At 37.5% G+C, this 25,278-nt stretch overlaps 1 protein-coding gene and 1 pseudogene across 1 annotated transcript in view; one reads left to right on the top strand and one right to left on the bottom strand.

Moving 5' to 3' along the window:
• Positions 1–25,278, bottom strand: part of COL19A1 (collagen type XIX alpha 1 chain) — a 415,287-nt gene that overhangs the window by 284,256 nt on the left and 105,753 nt on the right. Inside the window, exons 9-10 of the mRNA XM_062187570.1 lie at positions 5,200–5,244; positions 2,909–2,953 (exon numbers count right to left, since the gene is read on the bottom strand). Coding sequence (XP_062043554.1) covers positions 2,909–2,953; positions 5,200–5,244 — 90 coding nt within the window. The remainder of the gene's footprint in view (positions 1–2,908; positions 2,954–5,199; positions 5,245–25,278) is intronic.
• On the top strand, positions 11,494–12,324 carry LOC133756948 (large ribosomal subunit protein uL30-like; annotated as a pseudogene).

Here is a 25,278-nt window from a genome sequence, read left to right as displayed (position 1 = left end):
TTGAATCCAGGCTGGGATGCTGGGGTCGCAGGCAGTATCCAACCCTAAGGCCAAATGTCCACCTCTAATTGATAATCTAAAATAAGAAAGTTTTATCTCATTGTGTTGGAAACACAGAAACCAGAACCTAGATCTCAGAAATGAACAGGGTCTTTCCATCTTTATTCATGAGCTATGCTATCAAAGAGTACAAGGGTCCTTTGGTAAAGCACATCTAACTTTGCAGGCCAGGGATAGGAAGTGGCACAAGGTCATTCTTATGTGTCCACATTATTAAAAAAGAGCTGTCTTCTGGGAGAGTTGTCAGAGAAGTAATTTTTGAGAAAACTTATTATGCCTGCAAACAGCTTTTCACTTCTAAACTGACTTAGCTGAACTGCAGTCACACATAAGGTAGGAGATTCCACTCTCTTGCTGCCAGTACTTATAGATTCAGGTGTATACTTTCAAATGAAGTTCTCTGTAAGTTGCTCAAGCTCTGTAAATTCTTCCCTGGATTATGGACAGCAGGTTAAACATTTTAGGAATCACTTCATCTATTGAGACATTTTCTAGCCACAATGAAGAACAGCAGGTATCTAAACTTTATTATAGAAATATAACCTAAAATAATCACATGGTATTCTCTTTCATAGATGACTAATTTTTATTTTTTTAAAACTAGTAATAATGGTCTTTGGAAAAGAAGACATTTCTCACAAAGAATAAATCCCTGAATTAGCTTATTTTGCAGCTCATCAGTTGTATCACTCAAAACAGTCAAATTTTAAACAGAGTGAAAGCCATAAGGTGGTTATAAACAAAAAAGATTAGTCTGTTTATATTTATATACTGTTTACAGCAAAGAATTGAAATTTAAATTACTGACTTCATTCAAAAACAAGTATATTAAGAACAACTCAGGAATCTCATGCTATGTCATACCAAAGGGAGTGTGCTTCCCATAATTTTATTTAACTAATCTAGAAATTAACCCTCATATGACCTGAATTATTGATCTTATAGAAAATGTGTGTGGTTATAGGTCAGAGTACGAAGCACATAAAACTAAAAAAGTGTCAAGCATTTAGCACATAGTAAATAATAAAGCAGAATGCATTTTTTAAACACAGGGTTATTTTGTAAATCTTAAATCTGACTTGTTATTGTAATTCAACATATTGTCCTTCCTGCTTGGCGCTTCATCTCCATAAGTATTTTCTCCTTATGGTTAAATAGACTGACTGCAACAGTTAATGGATATAAGGACCTACATGGAAAATCACTGAAGGCAAATAAAGCAAATATTTTTCTATACCTCATAGCTCCTGAGAATCAATTTATTACTGAGCAGTACCAACTATGTACACATATATAAAACATATACTGTCCTTGCTTAGTCTCACTCATACAGATAAAATTCCAGTCTTAACCAGGAATATATATAAGCAAAATATTTATTTGAATGCTTGGCATCACAATGTCTGTTATTCTGAAACAAAAGTATTTAAGGGATTGCTAAGAAAAGAGACTTATTTTATAAAACTTATAATTTGATGAAATTCACCCCAATTTTATGGTTATTATCTGGCCATCCTTTTTTCTTCCTCACAGTTCAGTGAGGAAAAGTAATTACCATGAAGCTTACAATATGTGTAATTTGTCTTACAATTATAGTAGATGTTCATTATCCCCATAAACACTTATTAAAGAAGCAAATAACTGATCACTGCCAAGAAAGCTAAACATAGGCAATATTGTCTAATTTGAGATTATCCATTCCTCTTTCTAGTTCTTCTGGTCATCCAATTACATGACACTGAATGTATACATGAGTTATGAAGCAAAGGAATGGTATTGTTCGAGCTTTATTTGGAAACTAAGCTAGATTTTTGAAATGTAGAATGATTCAAGCATCAACCGTCTGAAGTGAAATCGTGGACACTCAGGCACTTATATTCTCCACACTTTCGGTGGAAATCTATGAAATAATGGTTGCTTAAACATTTTGCCATAACAACCTAGCAAATGACTTTGGCAGTTATTTGTTAAAATAAAATCTCTAAAAAATGAAAAATTACCAACCTAAAATTTAGTTTTGTGAGATGGCAATTTAAGATGATAGCACTTAGGTTAATGGTGTGGCTTCTGCCCTTAGCTCCTCAAGATCCACCAGTCACCCTTTATCTGTCCTGCTCTGACCCTGGGAGGATGCTCTGTGGGGGCTCATCCACCCTACTGGCTCTCAATTTGGTTTGGCCAGTGGAAGTCACCAGTTTGAGAGCTCAGGGCTGGAGGAGAGAGATGAAGAGGTATTCATAACCCTGGCTTTATGTGCTATCCTGGGTGGATTGCTTCCCTCAGCTACTGTCTGTAGCCTTCTCCAAACAGCTTTCTCCTCCTCTGGGACTCTTAATCATAGGGGGTTTATGATGCCTGCTGAAACCTGACCTGAGATACTCCACAATCCTTGTGGTTTTCTTATGCCTTTCCCATACGTTCTATATCATTCCTTTATCAAACTCTTTGAAATCATTCTAATATTAGCATGCCATTTCTTTTCTATATTACCCTGTTACAGTTAATTATTTTTATTTATACCTCAGAGAAAATTCCACCAGTAAACTATAAACTAAATTTTTATTTAAAGATTTGGACACTTAGTGGATCAGCAATGTAATAAAATAATTGTTTAATACTTAATAAAAGTTTAAATCATTCATATATCCACAGAACAAATTTAATTAAAATGTCTATGTCCAAATAAGTTTAATTTTTTGTCTACTTTAATCAAATCTCAAATATATTTTAGTTATTTTTATAAAGTTATTGAATTGCTTACACAGAATGCCCGTTAGATATTCCATTTCCAAATATTTTCAAGAACACAGCTTATTTTTATAGTTGCATATGTAAATAGAAATATTACCTTTTCACCAATTTCTCCTTTGTTGCCCTCAGATCCTTGCTCTCCCTATAGAAGAGAAATATGATGTGTATAGTAATAAGAACACACATAACACATACTTTTATAATGTTTCTAGCAATGATATTTCTAATATGTAAGTTCTAAACCAATGATGTTACACATTTAAATATTTCTAAATATTAAACGGAACAATTTACTAGTAGTTTTACTACTTCCAAGGCATTTAATCTTCTCCATTAATAAAAAAGCATGATAATAATATCTTCATTGATTTAAGAATCGAATGTATCAACATAAAGCCTGGTACAGGCTAACTCAGCACTTCCTGCTATTATTGCCATTTATTTCACTAGATCCAGTAGGGACAACCTTCTTAGAAAGCTGACTCCTATGCAATACTGTTCTAGTAAGAGCCCCATGATGAATAAATTCAGGTTTGATCTCTGGCTCTTGTTCTAACACCAGCTCCATGCCCTTCCCTGGAACTGGTGGTTGTAGGGCTGTCTATTCCCAATCGCTATCTTTATTCTCAATAGTGTAAGACTCCTTTTCTTCAGCTAAAATCTCTCTGATCTGACAAATTTATTTTTCACTTAATTCTGCATGGAATTTAGCGTACTGATGTGCCATTCACAATTCTACAAGCAATCACTGAAGAACTCATAACAACACTGCCAGGACCTGAGTGCTAGCCTATTCCTGTGTTCTTGTCCTCTCACAGTGGGCTTGAGCATAAAAAGCATTCTGCAAGCACTATCTCAGTGCATAGAGGCAAAGGATGAAGGGTTGTTATCCGCAGTTTTTACAGTAATGCTTCAACAAGATAATGCTTAGTATAAGTAAAATTCATATTAATTATATGGAAAACAATGCCAGCTTTTTAATAAACACATACTTTCATATATAGCTATCATTGATTAATACATATATATATACACATACACGTCATATGCATCTATTTGAGTATGTGTGTGCATATATACACACAGACAAATCACTGAGAAATTATTTTTGCTTTACCTTACAAAAGTTAATAGGGAAGAAAACAGGCTAGCTTGAAAATATACCTTTTTTCTACCACTTCTCCTAAAATACATACTTCAACTTGATCTGTTAATTCCAGCTGACATCGAAGCTGCTAAACGCCTCCAGGACATCAGCCACAATGTCAGCAGGATGCAGCCACCACAAACAGCTGCTGGAAAGTCCAAAACTATTTCCCAGCAGATAAATCTGAACATCCCTTGGCTTGCAACTCAACTCACAGATGTAGCACATGCTGTATCACTGGGTTTTGTCTAGTACTGCTGTGAACAAATTCAGAAGCTGGCCATTTCATTGCTGCCAGTTCAGTCTTACTACTGTTAGGGAGCCAAGTTAAGGACGATTTTTTTTTTCTTTCAAAAGCTGTAACTATAAATAAGTATCCATCTTTTAAATGGCATTTTCCGATAGTGGGGAGAAAAACTGGATACATAGTAACTTCAGATGTCTTGTTGCTTAAAACCTGTGAAACTTTTCCAGAGCATAGAAATTATATGGTTGGACCTAGTGGACAGCTAATGTTGCACCAGCAATGCTCTCCCCTGTGGTGGGATTATCTGGGTTGTATCTTGACAGCTGGCCCCACCTGAAGTGGCTTCCCATCTCTCCAGGAAATTAGAATATACCATTTCTGTGTTTCCAAAGGATCTGGCCACATAGAATCACGCTCCTTCCCAGAAGGAGAAAGCAGCCTTTACACAACAAATGAGTGCAAAGTCCACCTTGATAAAGATAAAGATTCTAGGCACAGAGAGTTTGCCAAATGTCTTATTTATGATGAATTTGTCTTTCTAAAAATATTTTTGAGAGAGTAGTTGTCTGCAACATCTTTTAAAATATTTAATATCTATATCTTCTAACTACTATTGGGCTCAATTTGGGATACACAAAAGGGAAGAAAAGAAGTAACCAAATCCATCCACAGGCAATAAAAACTGTTCTATTCCACATGTTAGACTCTGGCTAATAACAACGAAAACATCTCCAGAGCTACATATACCCCCCTTGGCAGATGACTTCTTTGATGATGTTGCGCACACTCTGACAAAGACTGCTCCCAGAGTGGGCCCTTTGAGACCACTTGGAGAGGGGACTGCTTGAGGAGTCCTCTGTGGAAAGCTAGGAGTCTTTGAGGGAATTCAGTTTTATGCAAGAAAATTTCTGAGTCTTTAGTATATCATGTACCAATTCAGTTTTAAAGATGTGAAAAGTCTTAAACCATACAAACATTTAAGAAAACTCTTTACCTTTTGGCCAGGTAAGCCTGGAACACCATGTAAACCATTTTCACCCTAAAAGAAGGATACAGAATACATTTAATTAGCCATAAAAACAATCAACCAAAGACTTGATAATTTTTATCAACTAGCTCGAGTGTTGGGGGAAAGGGACCCTAACACTAAATATTTATCATTTGCATGGAATTGGCACTTATCCCTTGTCTGCTAACTAATTCCACGACTATCACTTCAATTTTTAAAATAAAGAAACAGGGACTCTGAGGAGTTTGGTAACATATTCAAGGCCACTTCACCAGTAGCATTATCTGAGATTTTAATAGAGGTCTCACTGATTCCACAGACCCTCTTTTCCCATATGATATTTAGTATCACTAATTCATTTTCTCTCTTTCAAATCTGGGAATTATGTTAAAGACTAACAGTGCTTTTCCTGGACTAGCCACTGTTCTCACAACAAGCTTGTCAGGTAGATATCATCACTATGACCGTCTTACAGACAACTGTACAATAGGTAGCTGGAGGAACTAGAATTTGAATGCACACACTTCTGAGATGGTATCTAGCTGCCTTCATTCATCCTCTCTGGAAAAAGATTTAATACTGCTCTGGAAGTGACTTCTTGTCTAAAATACGAATCACACATACATGAACATGTTTACCTTCTTACTCATCTTTAGAATGATTAGAAAGACATACTCAAGGCCATCTTCATGAGACAATTATTGAAAGAATTTTTAGTTTTTTCCATTCATCTTGACCCTGCCCTGCCTTAGTTACCAAGGTTTTCAGGGAAGCTTATCAGTTTCCTTCACTGGAATCCATGGGCCATCTCTTTGACAAATCTGGTTTGTAACTAACACACCAGCTCAAATGAGATATTCCTGGGAGGATGTGCACATTCACCATGGAGCCTTAGGAATTTGGCTGCTTATAAGAGTTTCTTTTGACTCCTGAGTTTCCAGATTCTGAGAGCCAAAAATAAACAATTCTATTAACCTGCTCTATTACTATTAAACATCTATAATTTTTAAGATATCAGCTTTTAAGCATTATCTAGAATGTAGTGAGATGTCATTTCCAATAATTAAACAAAATTCAAATATATAGAGAAAAAAAAATCACTCTTCATATTTAAAATAGCAATGATATTTCCGGTCTAAATGTAAAGAGATCTCCTTTCATTAATGTATACATTTTGGACAGTTTTAGTGATCTTTAGTAGGTGTATTTTGCTACACACATATACATATTTAAGGACTTAGTTTTTTTAGATTGTTTCAAAGTATTGTATAGCATAATTGCTTTTCTCACAGTATATATTAAACACTCAAGGCAAAACTGTGCTAAATATAATTATTATTATATAGATAAAATATGACACTTATCTATGGATAAAATATGACGCTTATGTATGGTTTTCTAGATTTAAAATATTATTATAGTTTTGGATTTCAGGCATCACTGAAGTCTATTAGACACTCCTATTTGGTAAAATGATAGTAAAAGCACATTAAGTATTTAACACCAGGGGACATTCTATGAAAATGGAGATTCTGTTACTCATCACAGAAGTATGCCCACTTGTCCCTAAGAATCAGATTAATTTCATCAGTTGATCCAAAATGTTTTATATCATATTACAAGTTACACATAACAAAATTTAGCATACCCAGTAAAGCACATTGATATAGAATACATTGCCAAATATACATTTTTAGAAAAAAATATAGTGGCAATATCTTCTCTTTTTCTTTTCTCGCAGCCTACTCAAAGTGCCATATATTCTGGCACCCAAAGTCATATCTTGGCCATGTGTCAGATTACGGTTAAACCCAGATACACAGTTATTGGATACCAAATGTCTCTAAAGCTGTGCTATTGTGAATGTGTCTTTACTGGACACAGGGTTTTATGATTATACATAAGGTGTTGTGTTTTCTTGTGGCTACTGTTAATTGATCTCTGCTCTAATTAAAAAGGTCACTGTTAACTTCTCTCTGCTCTGGCTGGGAATTTGTTTTGTGAACATTTTTCCAGAACCAATGAACATCACTGATTATCTCATGGGAAATGAATCATCCTCACATGACATACCAACACGTGGAAGTTTTTTGAAATGTTGTGACAATGTGAGGCTCAAATTTGCACCTTTGGAATTCAGAAACCTAATTTCTTCTTGTGTTTTTTCTTGATGTTCCTGGAGGTACCCTCAGAAACTTACAATTTAAACAATTTGTTTAAAAGAATTTGTCATTATTCTAATCCCCAAGGGATGAGTTAGCATTTTTATCTCTTTCTCAAAAGACATTATTTAGTACAAAATTAATTAGTATAAAAATTAAAGAAAAATACTCCTACAAGCAAATTTTTGTTTCAATAGATTAATAGCTGATGATATTTCTGTTGGGACATTATTGAAAGCCTAACTTATGACAGCAGTAGAAATACCTTTCTCTGGCTCTAAAATGAAGGCTCAAAGCCCTGGGTGCTACAGGTAGTTTGTGATCAATTCTACCTATAAAATCAATACCTGCCTAAAATAGCTGGAAGTATACCGATTGGCTGCTTTCTCTGAATTCATGCTGTTTCTCCTTTCTTTCACTCTCAGCTCAAAATAAAAGATGCATCTCCTTTGGTTTCCAGTCAATATTTTGGCTTGTTATTGAAAAAAAAGTACAATCAATGGTTCCCACAGCAACCACAACTTTCAAAACTTATTTCTGGAGCATGTAGTTTATACTATAGATTTTTATGGTGAAGGGCTTATATCCTTTTCCAGTGACAAACTACATGGTGGCAAATGAAATATGTGCAACATAATGCAAGGCCAAAGCTAATGATGCTGCTGATGTTAGTGTAGCCTATACAACTACTGTAATGCAAGGATAATTCCAAACACTTATGGAAAATGGAATAAAAAGCTACATTTAATGTGGTACAAAAATTTTAAAATCCATGCATAGTTTTTTATAATATACATTTCCATGAATATTTTGAGGATCTCTTTTATACAACATGTACTCATCTTCCCAGAAAAATAAAAACTGCCACTTCCAGAATCCAAAGGAAACTCTGAGAAGTTTTTGGAAAAATTTAGGTGATGTTTAAGGCTAGCTGGTGGCTTTCTGGAAAACTGATCTGAGGATTTCATTTTACCTCCTTTTATCACTTCATATTTCCTCAGTAAGCACAGCTACATGTAAAATATAAATTACTGGTTTTTCTGATTTGATGTTAGAATCAGTCTTTCTTATTATGCAAAAAATACATGTTTTCTGAAGGACATTTGATAAGGAATCAAACTCTGTAGGATATAGTTTGCAAACCTGTATCAGGGAGACCAAGCAAAGAAAGGTAGAGTTCGCAATTCAGCACAAAATTTGAAAATAACTAGAATCAGGCCAACAGAGTGGAAACTATGCTATATGGTTATTTCTTTAAAAAGTTAAGCAATCAGCCTTTGATTAAAAAGTCTGAGATACATTGCAACATCTTTCCTATAACTCATTAAAAAAAACTGGACCTCTCATTTTACTTAAAGGCGTATTTCCCAGGAACATAATTTTCTTTGTGAATTTTTAAAAAACGGGAAATATATCACTATTTCTCCAGTAATTAATTCATATTCATTAAAAAAAATTTACTTAAATTGAATGTTGAATGAAATGGTTGCAAAAGATATCAAGTTCAATGCCAGTATTCAAACACAAAAGCCAATAAAACAGGCAACACAAAAGTAAATCTGGCTTTGATTTGTCACTTCTGACTCATCCTATTTACTCAGCAAATTCTTCAGGATTTTAATTTTTATATGGTTCTTAAGTTAGCAATCTTCTGCATATTTCGGGGAATTAAAAAAGACACCTATTTTTGTTCAGCTGTATTTTCCTTATTTTTGAATGTGAGCCATTATAATTCAGGAAAGATTTTTTCCCCATATTTGGGAAGTAATGTTAGGTCAAAAATATTACATTGCAGAACAAAAAATATTGTGCTTTGATATTGTTTTTGTAATAAAGATGTCTTAACTGGAAGCTGGCACTGTGGCATGGCAGGCTAAGCCTACACCTGCAGTGCCAGCATCCCATATGGATGCCGGTTTGTGTCCCGACTGCTCCTCTTCTGATCCAACTCTTATTGCCTGGGAAAGCAGAAGATGGCTCAAATTTTTGGGACCCTGCACCTGCATGGGAGACCTGAAAGAAGCTCCTGGCTTCAGACTGGCTCAGCTCAGCCCATTACAGCCATTTGGGGGTTGAACCAACAGATGGAAGACCTGTCTGTCTCTCTGTCTCTGACTCTGCATATCAAATAAATAAAATCTTTTTAAAAATTACTAACCTTATCTATTGTATATGTGAATACAATACGTAGCTCTGTGTGTGTGTTTGACATATATGTATACACACATGCATAAGTAACTAGGATACATACCATACTCACAGATAGAAAAATATCTAAAATACCAGTTAACAGTGATTGCTTCTGGTGAGTAAGGTGTTCATTTTCTTTGCATACCTATGTATTGTAACAATTTGTTATAATGAGCAATTAAATTATTCTGTAAAAAAATTACTGCATAGGGTTTAAAACTTCAATATTTTAAAATTCATTGTGTATTTGCTGGGTCCTCAATACTGGTAACACATGGGCATGTTTGATGTATCTTCAAAAACTTATGGAAATGTGTTTTGTCTTTAATTCTATTTTTCCATGAATTTCTGAAGTTCTTTTGTATGATAACATTAATTTTAAGGATAAGGTCAATTTAAAACCTCATAAAATGAATGAGATTATTGCTTATTCTTGTGTACCATTTCAAAAAAGGGAAACCCAGTCACCAAAGAAATATATATTGAAATATATAATAATAATATGAATAATATATTTCAATATATATTTCTTTGGTGACTGGGTTTCCCTTTTTTGAAATGGTACACAAGAATAAGCAATAATGCCACTCTTAGGATCATTGGTTACTATCCTCACTCTGTCTTTTATGACCTTGTCTAAATATGATCAGAGTCGGCAAACTTGGAAGGCTTCCATAGCCTTGGCAACTCATGACGACAGCCTAGGATGGTTACTGGCGCCATAAACTAGAGTGTCAATTTGTTGGGTCAACAACAGGAGCCACTGTGCACTTGCTCCTCATGTGGGATCTCTGTCCTTAATGTGCTGTACATTGTGATTTAATGCTATAACTAGTACTCAAACAGTATGTTTCACTTTGTGTTTCTATGTGGGTGCAAAATGTTGAAATCTTTATACTAAATTGATCTTCTGTATATAAAGAGAATTGAAAATGAATCTTGATGCAAATGGAAGGGGAGAGGGAGCGGGAGAGGGGAGGGTTGCGGGTGGGAGGGAAGTTATGGGGGGGGGGAAGCCATTGTAATCCATAAGCTGTACACTGGAAATTTATATTCATTAAATAAAAGTTAAAAAAAAGAAATATATTATTCATATTAATGTAAATACAAGGGTATGGGTAGCTAGTAGCAGCTGAACTCAATGTCTCCTCTCTCAAAACCTGCTATCCTAAATGTACATATTTGTACACAAGGATATGTATGCTCATGTACCTAGAGGACAAGCAGGGTAAATAGCCTTATACATACAAACAAGTGTAAATGCATACATTTATATCCACCACACCTCTACCAAGTAATCTGATGAGATACTAAAATCTTCAAGTCAGGTACTTTTACTATTTAATTTGTACTATGGAGAACAAAGGGGAAAAATCCTATGTGTGATATCTGAACCCAAATTAATCTTCCCCACATTTCTACCCCTTATTCTTAATTCTCCTGTCACTTATACACAGGGGAAAAAATCCTATATATATGATACATGACAGCTTCTGTGCACCTAAAAAGCCTTCTATTTAGTATAATTATTTTCAAATAATAGCATATAATCTCTTAAGGGTACATTCCTTGTTCACACAAACTGGTCAGTAAATTATCTTTTAAGATGTAACACTCAGGCTTTCTGATCTGCCACATGCAGTGAGAGAGCCTCCAAGATGCAGATTTTGATACAATCCCTTATGGAGAAGACCATCACACTTGAGGATGAACCCTCAGATACAATAGAAAATGGGAAGGCCAAGATCCAGAATAAGGAAGGCATTCCTCCGATCAACAAGGACTGATCTTTGCTGGCAAACAACTGGGAGATGGATGGACTTCATCTGACTCCGACATTCAAAAGGCATCCACTCTTCACGTTGTGCTGAGAAGTAACGGTCGTGCTAAGAAAAGGAAGTCCCCTTCCTCTTTTCCGGCTGGAACCATGGAGGGTGCCGAAGAGAAGGAGGAGGTTCCTGCTGTGCCAGAAACCCAGAAGAAAAAGCGGAGGGATTTTGCAGAGCTGACGATCAAGCACCTGAGGAAGAAGTTTGCCCAAAAGATGCTTCGAAAGGCAAGGAGGAAGCTTATCTATGAGAAAGTGAAGCACTATCACAAGGAATACAGGCAGATGTACAGAACTGAAATTCGGATGGTGAGGATGGCAAGAAAAGCTGGCAACGTCTATGTACCTGCAGAACCCAAGTTGGCATTTGTCATCAGGATCAGAGGTATCAATGGTGAGCCCCAAAGTCCAAAAAGTGCTGCAGCTTCTTCACCTTTGCCAGATCTTCAATGGCACCTTTGTTAAGCTCAACAAGGCCTCCATTAATATGCTGAGGACTGTGGAGCCATATATTGCATGGGGGTACCCAAATTTGAAGTCAGTAAATGAACTAATTTACAAATGTGGCTATCGCAAAATCAATAAGAAGCAAATTGCTTTGACAGATAACACTCTGATTGCCCGCTCTCTTGGTAAATACAATATCATCTGCATGGAGGATCTGATTCACGAGATCTATACTGTTGGGAAACACTTCAAGGAAGCAATTAACTTCTTGAGGCCCTTCAAGTTATCTTCTCCCCGAGGTGGGATGAAGAAAAAGACCACCCATTTTGTAGAGGGTGGGGATGCTGGCAACAGGGAAGACCAAATCAACAGACTTATTAGAAGGATGAACTAAGGTGTCTCCTATGGTATTTTTGTAATCTGGTCAGATAATAAACGGCAACTACAGTCAAATTGAAATAAACTGTTGTATTGGTGACTTTGTCAGCCTGCCTTTGTCTTCCCTTAACTATTGTGGCAAATCGTGGTGTGTGGTAGAATTAAACTAGCAGCCCCTCATATGTAAAACCAGGGTACACTTTGTATTTTGTGGAAAACCTTGAGTTTTTTGTCTATTAAAAAGGTTTAATTTTTCACCTTTGAATTAGGCTATGAGTCAGATTGGAAACTTGTCTTAGAGGCATTTGTGCATAATTTGTAGGTAAGGTAATAAAAGTCAACATTCACAGAAACAGTAGCTTTGTAAGCGTCTACATAAATGTGTTATTTTCCATTCCTGTTTTTGTTTTTTGTTTTTAAATTTATTTGACAGAATTATAGAGAGAAAGGTCTTCCGTTGGTTCACTCCCTAAATGGCTGTGACTGATGGAGCTGCACCAAACCGAAGCCAGGAGCTTCTTCCTGGTCTCCCATTTGGGGCCATCCTCCACTGCTTCCCCAGGCCACAGCGGAGAGCTGGACTGGAGGAGGAACAACCGGGACTAGAACCTGGCACCCATATGGGATGCCAGTGCCGCAGCATTAACCTACGGCGCCAGCCCCTCTATTTTTGTTCTTGTTTTGCATCTTTTGTCCATGTTTAGGTGAGCTATTAGGAATTCCATTACATATTATAAATAAGTAACAATCATGCATGTTATTCATGTATTTCACCTATACTAGTGAACTGAAAATTTTGAAGTGCTGAGTGTAACAGGTAGTTCATACAATGAAAGAATTATTGTGATCCTTTGTTGATTATGCTGTGGCTCAAATGCATTGTGAAGAGTGGAAATTGCCAAATACATTTAGCAATTTCTTTACATTCTTTAAAAAAAAATAAAAGGAAGTCCCAATAAGAATAATCATAAGTTAGAGAAGGAAAAAGATAAGATCCAAGTAGAACCCCACGGGAGATCAGTACAGATGGGAGAAATAAAAGCAATAGTCAAAGTTCTACTCCTTAGCCAAGATGGACCGGTAAATATATTTTCGGACAGCAAATACTCAGTACAGGTAGCAAAGACGATCCCTTTTGCAGCCTTAAACCAACCAATAAGCCAATTGACCAGATGTTCACAACACTTAAAGAGCTAACTGAGAACAGAAAATATCCATGGTATATCTCACACATAAGATCACATACTGGGTTACCTGGCTTTATTTTCCAAGGTAACAGAAAGGTCGATCATCTTATTACCTGCAACACGGCTTCCACTGGACACTTAGAACAAGCCCGTATTTTACACCAAAAATTTCACATGTCAGCAAGCAACATAAAATTGCTTTTCCCAGAGCTAACAATGAGCCAATGCAAACACCTAGTGCACTCTTGCAAGAATGTGCACCGCTTTCCCCGTTAGGCCCACTGCAACCAGCAGGAGTGAACCTACGAGGCCTTGCTCCTAATAAGCTCTGGCAAGTGGACATAACCCACATTAACTCCTTTGGTAAACTTAAGTATGTCCATGTGGTGGTAGATACTTATTCAAAGGCTGTATTTGCAACAGCCCAATCTGGAGAAAAGGCTAGTAATGTGATAAAGGCAGTTAAATCAGCCATGCTGGTCCTTAGTGTCCCCTGGACCATAAAGACTGATAATGGGCCAGCGTATACATCACAGGAATTTAATTCCTTCCTGAAATCTTGGAACATACAGTCTGCCACAGGTATCCCATACAATCCACAGGGACAGGCAATCATTGAAAGAACTCATAGGACGATTAAAGATCTCTCACAAAGACCAAAAAAAAAAAAAAAAAATCATATGCCCTCAGACCTACAGCTTGCTTTGACTGAGGTCCTTTTCACTATCAATTTTCTTACTTTTGATTCCCAAGGGATCAGCCCAGCTTATAAACACTGGGGATCCTTTCCATCTCAGACCCCAGCCCCTATGGTTAGATGGAAAGATCCCCTGACAGGAGAATGGAAAGGACCACACCCTCTGCTAACCAAAGGTAGGTACATGCTTGTGTCTTCCCAGAGAATGTGGGACAGCCCATTTGGGTACCAGCCAGAAACATCAAGCCTGCAACTGACAGCCAACCAGAACCAGCTGAACAAGACTGAGAATCTGCCTTGTTAGCAGACGCACCTGCCCTATCATCCTACCCTGAGAAACTGCCCATAGCCACATCTGTTACTGTTTTGTACCCCACTAGCTCTGGTCAGCCACTCAAATGGCCCACAGCCTGTGTGTGGTCATGCCATTCCTGATAACCATTATTCCTCATTCCTACCCCTATCTGAGCAAGCAATCCTGTGGTCTCTCGATTTGAGTGCTGGTTAGTCAATGACGGGTAAGATCCCTTGGGGGACAACCTAAGACAGGCACAGCTGCTTACAGAGACCACATGGAAATGGGGTCAACAATGGTATGGCCAAGAATCATGCCTCCCATTGCTCAAAAATAAACGAAAAGGGGGAAATGTGGTGGAATGAGGTGAAAAGGTCATGCCAAGATGGCCGCTGACAACAGAAACTGCCTGGCAACAGGCCGTGATTGGATGGCTTTGGAAACCACATGACAACAGAGGAAACCACATGACAACAGAGCCTGACTGATGGCAGGCCGTAATTGAATGGTTTCAGAAACTACCTGTCAATAAGAGCCTGACTGGCAATAGGCTGTGATTGGATGGCTTTGGAAACTGCCTGGCAACAGGCTCTGATTGGTTGGGGCATAAACCACCCCTTGACCAGATTGGCTGGTCTTGACTATATAAGCTGTTGTACTAACTGAAATACACAAGTCTGCAGGCTGCTTGCTTCAAGCCCGCTTTCACCAGACTCTCGGGGTCTGTGTGGTGACTCTTGCCCCCACCATGCTCCTCCTCTCAGAAACGAATCCACTGCAACATTGTTGAGAAATCAACTGCAACAGGTTAAGCTGGCTCTATGAGGTGGATGTGAATGGCAGAGCAGTGGCCTTCGATGGGAGTGCCCTTTGGAGGAATGTGGGCCTGGAGTGTTTATGGCTAGCCACTTCAACAGGCAACTACATGGCAAATGTTGTCTGACTTACTGCTCTAGCAAGCTAGAAGACAAATAATTGTATATGAGGAGTTAATAAAAGACATGAACAATAAAATGTAGCACTCAGAATTCAGCATATCACCCAGTAACTAGTCTTACACAGAAAAGAGGGCCATCTCTCTCTATCTCACAGACAGACAGACACACACACACACACCCCTCCATGTTCTAGCTACTATATTTTAATATAACTTGTTTGCTTTAAATTACGGATAAATGGCATGTATGTGCTACTCTTGTAGTCAACTATAACCACTAAGTTTTCCTTTAAAAGGCAGTTTTACAGTTCTTTTGGATATTAAATACAAATTATGTAGAGTTATTCAAATAAAAAATAAATAATATTGAAATAATCTGGAAAGGCAAACGTTTCTTTCCAAAAATAACGAAGATACAGAATTGCGCCATAGGCAATGTTTAAAACTCATTACAAATCTGGTCTCCTGTGTAATAGAGATGATTTTCTCAAAGTAGATCTGTCAGAAACAAATGTTTGAACATTTTACTTTGTTGTGAAACTGTAGATAGTCTCATTACGTTTCAGGTTCATTTAAAGACTAACAGGCAAATAGAAGACATTCAATGTAAATGATCTACTGAATTATCTAAAGTGGAGTAAATGGCATCTAGATCAACTACTCTATGAGGAGAGAGGTGAGTTAAGGTATAAGGACAGGGTGATCAGTCAGCTCCTAATTGAGGACAGTATAATACCAGTAACTGCAAAGTACTTCCTGCCCAAAATATTCCTCGTGATGAGTAATTTATAGTTCCACTCCATATCAGTTACTTCTACTGGAACTTAAATGCACTAAAGCCATTCGTTACTTATCTTTAGCTCTGAGAAAGATGGTTATGCAGATACACAGAGGAACATGCCCCAGCAGTGCTGTAGGAAAGCCAAAAGGTTTTCAAACCAAATATGGTTAAAAGAAGAACAAGATAACTTGAAGACCGGCGCTTGAGAGAAAAAGGAGAGCGTATTTTTTTCTCCAAGAGACAATGGAAAGTAGATTTTGAAGATGCTCACACTTCTTGCTATTACGTTTCATTCTAGGAAGCAACACTTGTCAGCTTGGCCAGGTAGAGAAGTCTGTTTCCCTCCTATTTTCCTGAAGCATAGCTCTGCAGAGCCTGGAGGATTTGGACCGAAGCATTATGGCCATGGAGAGGGGACAGATTTCCCAATTCCACTCAGCATAGTTTTCTAGCAGTTGTCTCTTATTTCTCTTCTCCATTTCTGGCCTGGGGCTAATTACTCCTGAGTTCTGAACAACTTAGACGACATTTATCCAGAATCAATCAGGGGCGCTCTGCTGAGCCAGTTGCTTGGTTGCTCTCCTCCAGAACCTCACATTTTAGCAGGCGATACAGACACACACTACATCGGTACTGTAAACCAAGTGCTAAATGAACAGAGTGTTGGAGCTGCTAATTCTGCCTAGAGACCAGGGAGACTTCACGAAAAGTTTCAGAAGCTTCAAATTTCTGTGAAAAATTCAGTGACAGTGAAAGGCAAGAAAGATGCCAGTTGTCTGTGATCATGCATTCCAATCTTCTACTCTTCCCTGACAGATTTATCCAGTACCATATACCTGTTACGGCTGTCCCTAGGTTGGCTACTAAAAGCTCCTTTAGACAGAGTCCCTCTAAGAAAACTCTAATATCAAAAATCATAGATGTCTTCATAAAACAGCAGTGACATCTTCAAACCCAGTGTTGCAAACTTCGGCAGTCTACACCAAGAAAAAAAATAATTAGCTACTAAACTATGCAGGGAAACAGAGCATGTGTGATCTTTTTTATGGCAATATTTTAATATTTATATGCTAGTTGCTGGCGGTGCACTAAACCAAATAGGAATGTTAGCAGACTAGGTTCTTGAAATCTGGCTGTTTAGCAAATAAAAATCAAGTGCCAGGGTGCCAGATACATGGCATGTGTTGAGCTTGCCATCCATCTGTTGTGTTCTCTGCCAACTGTTCTACTTGGGGTGTGAGTGCAAGGCATTAGAAGGGAATAAGAAACCATTAAGAAATAAAATCAGCTGCAGAGTAAGTTTTTCTTTTTCCTGCCCTTTTATCACCTGTGTCCTGATTATATTTCTGCATATTATAGTGCTACATCATATCAACACATGGCTACAGGTAAGACAATTAACATTCCATGTAAAGTAAATTCTAATTCAAATCTCATTCTTGTAGCATGGATAAGTCAACAAGTGGGTTGGCAAAATTGTTTTCTTTGTGGCATTTTTTTTTCCTGTGAACATGGGGCCTGATAAGAAAGTTAAATTCTATATCTGAATCTGAGTGTACCTTCATTCATTACAGAATTTTATGAAATACAAGTATATAGATGATTATCTTTTTAAGAAGTATTTTTTTTCTAATGTAAAGCTCAGATTTGTTTTATAGACCTTGATAAATTCATCAGAAGTGAAGATATCTCATCATTAGAATGAGGTTGGTTGTCCTATTTTTTCTTCTCATTTAATCATTTTAATTTCAACCATAAAGTTTGTCATAAACAAGTAGATATTTCAACTTTTTATTTTTAACTTGGGAGGAACTCCAGAATTAATCTTAATTCTCATTGTCTATTGAAACATTTCATGAATCTGGAAATGCGGAGGAAGCAGATGACTTAAACAGAAATTCTTTTCACTAAACGCCTATAAGTTTGAGTCTCTGAGGCATTAGTGCTACATCTGGACCAGGGCTGTGGCAGCATTCATTGTGATTCACAACAGCTACCAGCCTTGTCTGTGCCGAAATAAACTATAACATCTGTCTTTATTCCTGAGGCTGCAGCCTTGTCATAAAATGTATTTTTAGGGAAAATCGAGACTCAAAATTCAGTCACTTCATTTTACAACAGAAAAGAAATACAAAGAATGTTAGCGAACAATGCATCTGCCTCTTTCAGTCTCAATGACTGAGGGCTTCAGAGTTTATGGTGAAAAAGACTCATAATACAAAACTCCTCACAATGAGGAGAGTTAGTCTGGCTATCCTTAAGACAGGCAGCTTGGCAAGTCTCTCATCACACGCTCAGGTGCACTGCTCCAGCACCTCCAGAAGCTCTGTTCATTCTTTTTTGTATAAAACACAGACATAGTACTAAGTCCAACACCTTTGTTTTTGTTAAAATGGACATATTGCATTATACGTAGATATATGTGTGAAAATATATCAAAAGCATTTATGGTGAAGAACGTAAAGGAGAATTTTCTAGGCTCAGTGTCAAGGTTAATTTGGAGTGGCCAGGAAGAGTAAGGATTTCTACAGAATAAGGCATGGAGCTTAAAAACATATTTCAAACATGATTTTCAATCTGGAAAACAAATGAAATAAACGTGCTTCATTTTCAAGCTAGTTAGTTCCAGAGGTAAAGCTACATAGAATCTTATTTGTTGAGGAAAAAACACACATGTGGTGATTCTTAAAAGGTGGACATGATCTACAGGAGGAGGAGTCAGCATCTCAAAAGTTAGAGTCTAGAAGGGGTCCGTGAGTTTAAAGAGAATGTTTCTTAATCAGTGAAATAGTGACAATAAACCGTAGCTCTCCCAGGTGTTGTAAGGATTGATAAACTAACGTTAAAAAGTCTCTTGATAATGTGTGGCACATAATAGTTACCAAGCAATGGCTATTGTTAACTGCGAAAAGTTCAGACCCTGACTCATACTTCTTTAAAGTAAGGAATTAAGTAGTTTCCTAAACACCCAGTTTAAGAGGTGACTTAACATATATGACTTTTGACCTTTTTTTCATGGAATATAGTTTGACTAAATAATATAAATTTCCTCAAATGATATTATCTCATAATAAGTCAAAGTTTAGAATAATAGAATCAAACTTTTTAAAATTGTATATATTTAACTGAAAAGTGATACCTGTTAAATATAAGAGTGGGAATAAGAGAGGTAGGAGATGTACAATTTGGGACATGCTCAATCGGACTTGCCCCAAATGGTGGAGTAAGAAATGTTCCCGGGGGGGGGGGGGGGGGTGGCGGCGCTGCAGCTCAAAAAGGCTAATCCTCTGCCTAGCGGCACCGGCACACCAGGTTCTAGTCCCGGTCGGGCACCGGATTCTGTCCTGGTTGCCCCTCTTCCAGGCCAGCTCTCTGCTGTGGCCAGGGAGTGCAGTGGAGGATGGCCCAAGTACTTGGGCTCTGCACCCCAAGGGAGACCAGGATAAGCACCTGGCTCCTGCCATTGGATCAGCGCGGTGCGCTGACCGCAGCAGGCTACCCGCGGCGGCTATTGGAGGGTGAACCAACGGCAAAAGGAAGACCTTTTTCTCTGTCTGTCTCTCTCACTGTCCATTCTGCCTGTCAAAAAAAAGAAAGAAAGAAAAGAAAAAAGAAATGTGCTAGGGGATTCCAATACAATCTCATCAAGGTGGCATGTACCAACGCCATCTCACTAGTCCAAGTGATCAATTTCAGTTCACAATAGATCACACTGATAGGTCTAAGAGTCAAAGGGATCGCACAAACAAGACTAGTGTCTGCTAATACTAACTGATAGAATCAAAAAGGGAGAGAAGGATCCAACATGGGAAGCGGGATACACAGCAGACTCATAGAATGGCAGATGTCCTAAATAGCACTGTGGCCTCAGAATCAGCCCTTAAGGCATTTGGATCTGGCTGAAGAGCCCATGAGAGTATTTTAGGCATGGAAAGCCAAGACACTCTGGCAGAAAAAAAAATAAAATAAAATAAAAGAAGACCTAAATGAAAGATCTCTGTGAGTGAGATCCCAGTGGAAAGAACGGGGCCATCAAAGAAGGAGGTGCCTTTCTCTGAAGGGAGGAGAGAACTTCCACTTTGACTACAACCCTCTCCGAATAAGATCGAAGTCAGCGAACTGAAAAGGCTTCCATAGCCTTGGCAGCTCATGACTAGAGCCTAGGGAAATTACTGATGCCATAAACAAGAGTGTCAAATTGTTAAGTCAACAACAGGAGTCACTGTGTACTTACTCCTCATGTGGGATCTAGCCTTAATGTGTTGTCCAATGTGAAGTAATGCTATAACTAGTACTGAAACAGTATTTTACACTCTGGTTTTCTGCGTGGGTGCAAACTGATGAAATCTTTACTTAATATATACTAAATCGATCTTCTGTATATAAAGAGAATTGAAAATGAATCTTGATGTGAATGGAATGGGAGAGGGAGCAGGAGATAGGAGGGTTTCAGGTGGGAGGGAAGTTATGGGGGGGAAGCCATTGTAATCCATAAACTGTACTTTGGAAATTTATATTTACTAAATAAAAGTTAAAAAAAAAAGAATTTCACAAATGATTCTATCTCCAGAAAGCCCATGGAACTATAAGCATTTTTTTACATAGAAATATACTTGAAATAAAATACTTGAAAATAAAAAAATAAAGTTATATATATATTGTTTACCAAATATTTACATATTATTCATTAAGTTGCACTTTCATAAATAACCTCATTAAATCTTGAAACAAAGCTAGAAGTAGGTACAAAATAATCCACAATTTATAAAGGAGAAAATGACACAGAGAGATCAAGTGTTGTGGTCTAAATTAGAGTAAGATTTTGAGCTGCGGTTCAAAACCAGGCAGTATAGACTGGTGTTTTTGCCCCAGAGTTACATGTATTGCAAGGACCAATAATGAAGACTGCCATTGGCTGTATATCTACTCCATAAAATTAGCTTGTTAAAAGTTTTTCCACTAAGTGCACTTTTTTTTCAAGGTTTGTTTATTTGAGAGGTAGAGTTACAGAGAGGCAGAGGCAGAGAGAGGTCTTCCATTCGCTGGTTCACTCCCCAAATGGCTGCAATAGAATGAGTTGGGTCCATCCAGAGCCAGAAGCCAGGAGCTTCCTGCAGGTCTCCCATGTGGGTGCTTGGGCCATCTTCTACTGCTTTCCCAGGCCACAACAGAGAACTGCATCTGTAGTGGAGCAGCCGGAACTTGGGCCGGCATACACATGGGATGCCAGCACTGCAGAGGGTGCCATTATTTGCTCTGCCACAACCTGCCCCTAAGTGCACATTTGAAAACAAATTCTTTTCTAAATATTATTTATTTTCATTTTATTTGAAAGGCAGAGAGATTTCTAAGCATTAAGTAATTCAGCAGAAGGAATATTTAGCATAAATTAGTCTCTGTATGTGTTTAATATGATGATCACATTAGGATTATAATTATTGGAAACAATTATTTTTAAAAAAATCATAATTTAGCAAGAATTTATCTGTTACACTGACAAACCTAAGTGAAGTAAGCAATGGGACAACTTTTCAGTTTATAGCAAGCATGATTTGAGTGTTATGTTGGGGGGTTAGGTGGCAGCATTTGCTCCCAGTGCCCGAATCCTCATCTCATTTTCCTACTTCATACAAGTTGTGATTGTAATTGTGTGTGTGTGTGTATAATCTTATACATTAAGTCTTTCACTTCTTGGAAACTGAACCAGCCAATTTACTCACTTTGATTGACAGTGGCTTCTGTCCACCCAAGCTTACTAAAGTCACCAGTTAATGACACTTGCTACATAGAATAGATTTTTCTTATATGAACCCATATTAGAAAATTTACCACATGTGTCAGGCAAAAATCATAACTGTGTTGAATGAATGCCTACTGCTAGTCTGTAGTGAGTGATAATTATTATAATTACAAAAGAGCATAACTAAATGTTATACTTCACACTAAAAGTCCCCATGACTCCGCTTCATAAGTAAATTTCACAAAACATTGTTGTTTAGTGTATTACTTTTTCTCCTGAGTCTCAAAAGAAAAATGTCACCTCATACTAATACTCTGTTCACCACATTGATTTTATATATCTCATCTAGGCAAACTTCAATGTGTAGGTTTGTTTAGAATAATGGGATTTGCATGCACATCACTTCATTTATTAATCACTTTGGAAATACTTATAAAGTGATCCTAGTATACTAATTTGAATTTATACTGCTCAAAATGCTCTGCTCTCTTAATAAAAGTCAGTTATCAGGTTTAAATACCAAACTTTGAACAATTAAGAAAAAAAACCCTTCACTTTGAGAATATTATACCTGAGATGTGTGTTCTATGGCACTTTGAATATGCTCTTGCTAAGTGAGACATTTAAACATTTCTATTTTTAAAAAATACTTCTAAGTACTTCTAATTCTAAGGGGAAAAATGTAAAAATCACCACTGCTAAGAGGAGGAGTGGGAGTTGTTACTGTGGAAGACGGGCATGTCACATTAAGGCAAATGTGGAAGCCAGAGCCTGAGGGTACATACGTTTTGAGAACAAATAAGGGGTATTTTTTTGGCCATTTACTTAAAAAAAATCAAACAAGGTATTTTCATCATAAAGCAATCGAAGTATTTTATTGAAAACATAACGTTACATGTGGAATTTTAAAATTCTGAAATTAAATAAAATGATATTTTCTTTCTTGGAGTCAACTATTTTACAATTTACCACAACAATAGATAAACGCTATTCTCATTTTACATATATTAAGCATTTATATGTGGATTATAGAAGTGGGAAAACATCCTTGAGGTATCAATTTTCCAATGAGTGTCATATCTCTTCCTCAGCTAAATGAAGTTACGTGTTATAAACAGAGCTGGCGTTACCAGATACTGGGACCTTGGGGAGAGAATTTTCTCAAAGGCTCAGTGTTTCAATAGATATTGAGAGGATTTTAGTCACTAAGTGAGTCTCCAAAAAGGCAAGAAACTGGGCACCACGGCCCAAGTGTAACCTGATGCTACATTTAGCACCATTGGAAGTTGCAAGAATTTTCTAAATGCTTATGAGACTAAGAGCCACTCAAGAAAATTAGACCCAGAAGAAAACAGCTTGAGGAAACATGGGAGAGTCTTTGACAGGACAGTTTTGCCATGGTTTTAGAATACCTGAAATAGAACTGCTTCTCCATCACATTAACCTTCTCTGGAGAGCGTCTTCACAAGGACACTGATGATCATTAACTGACCGGAAGACTCAGGTACATTTGGATGGGCCCTAAAGTTTGCTGCTCCCAGGCCTCAAAATGACTCGTCCCAACCAGAGTATCAGTAGCTGACATATTCCTTTATACTCTTTGACTTTTACTCCACATAGAATATAGAATGAGTGACGACACAGGATTCTTCTCACAAAATGGGGCTTCTCGAAAAAGAGCTGCAGTCTTGAGTTCTCGGCACTGTTGGACTCCGCAGTATGTCGTCTTGGGCCAATTCTTTCACAATGCCTCAAACGTCCTCTTCTCCCAAGAAATTCATGTCTTCCTAGTGAACTTCTTGGCCTGCACACCTAGATTTCTAGACTGTTATTATTACCACAACCTTTGATTGCAACTGAATTGATCAACCTTGGCCTGGGTTGAGTCTGCTGGCTACTTTATCAAGTCCTTGCATTGAACCCTGTCTGTTGCTATCACCATTTCAAGAATTGAGAAGCTCAAATGGCAGAGTTAGAAATGTGCCAGGGGATTCCAACACAATCCCATCAAGATGGCATGTACCAATGCCATCGCACTAGTCCAAGTGATCAATTTCAGCTCACAATTGATAGTTCTGATAGGTCTAAGAGTCAAAGAGATCACACAAACAAGACAAGTATCTGCTAATACTAACTGATAGAATCAAAAAGGGAGAGAAAGATCCAACATGGGAAGTGGGATACACAGCAGACTCATAGGATGGCAGATGTCCTAAACAACACTCTGGCCTCAGAATCAGCCCTCAAGGCATTCAGATCTGGCGGAAGAGCCCATGAGAGTATAGCAGGCATGGAAAGCCAAGATATCATGGAAAAAAAAAAAAGACCTAAATGAATGATCTCTGTGAGTGAGATCCCAGTGGAAAGAACGGGGCCATCAAAGAAGGAGGTACCCTTCTCCGAAGGGAGGAGAGAACTTCCACTTTGACTATGACCCTATCGGAATAAGATCAAAGTCAGCGAACTCTAAAGGCTTCCATAGCCCTGGCAACTCATGACTAGAGCCTAGGGAGATTACTGACGCCATGAACAGGAGTGTCAAATTGTTAAATCAGCAACAGGAGTCACTGTGTACTTACACCCCATGTGGGATCTGTCCCTAATGTGTCGTCTAAAGCGAAGTGATGCTATAACTAGTACTGAAACAGTATTTTTATACTTTGCGTTTCTGTGTGGGCACAAACTGATGAGGTCTTTACTAATTATATACTGAATTGATCTTCTGTATATAAAGAGAATTGGAAATGAAAAAAAAAAACAACCTGGTGTTAAAATGGAAATGGCATAGAAAATTAATTAATTTGAAAAAAAAATTATGTAGGATCTCTGTCTTTAATGTGCTGTACATTGCTATTTAATGCTATAATTAGTAATCCAATGGTAGTTTTTTCACTTTGTGTTGCTATATGGGCAAAATGTTGAAATCTTTACCTAATATATACTAAACTGATCTTCTGTATACAAAGAGAATTGAAAATGAATCTTTACATGAATGGAAGGGGAAAGGGAGCGGGAAGGGGGAGGATTGCGGGCGGGAGGGAAGTTATGGGAGGGGGGAAGCCATTGTAACCCATGGGCTATACTTTGGAAATTTATATTCATTAAATAAAAGTTAAAAAAAAAAAAGAATTGAGAAGCTGATCCATAGCCAATCATAGCAGTATGCAGCTGTTTTTCACACATGAAGGTCCATGATCTGTTGCTTTGGAGTGTTAAAAGTAATGGACTTTTTCTATAAATCTGAACAAATTTTGTTTTCAAATATTCCAGGGGGATTTATCCTGCTTTCCATAACTTATTATGTAAACATATATAAGTTTGACTTTAATTCCACAGTAAAGAAGTCCTAGAATTTGTTTCATGGTCCAAAATCTTCAGTCATTCTGTTTAGCTTAAAAAAAATAGAAGTGAAAGATTCTCAT

Source organism: Lepus europaeus, chromosome 3, assembly GCF_033115175.1.
Source record: "Lepus europaeus isolate LE1 chromosome 3, mLepTim1.pri, whole genome shotgun sequence".
Taxonomy (NCBI): domain Eukaryota; kingdom Metazoa; phylum Chordata; class Mammalia; order Lagomorpha; family Leporidae; genus Lepus; species Lepus europaeus.
The sequence above is the reverse complement of the archived record's forward strand: the minus strand, read 5'-3'. Positions and strand labels throughout refer to the sequence as shown.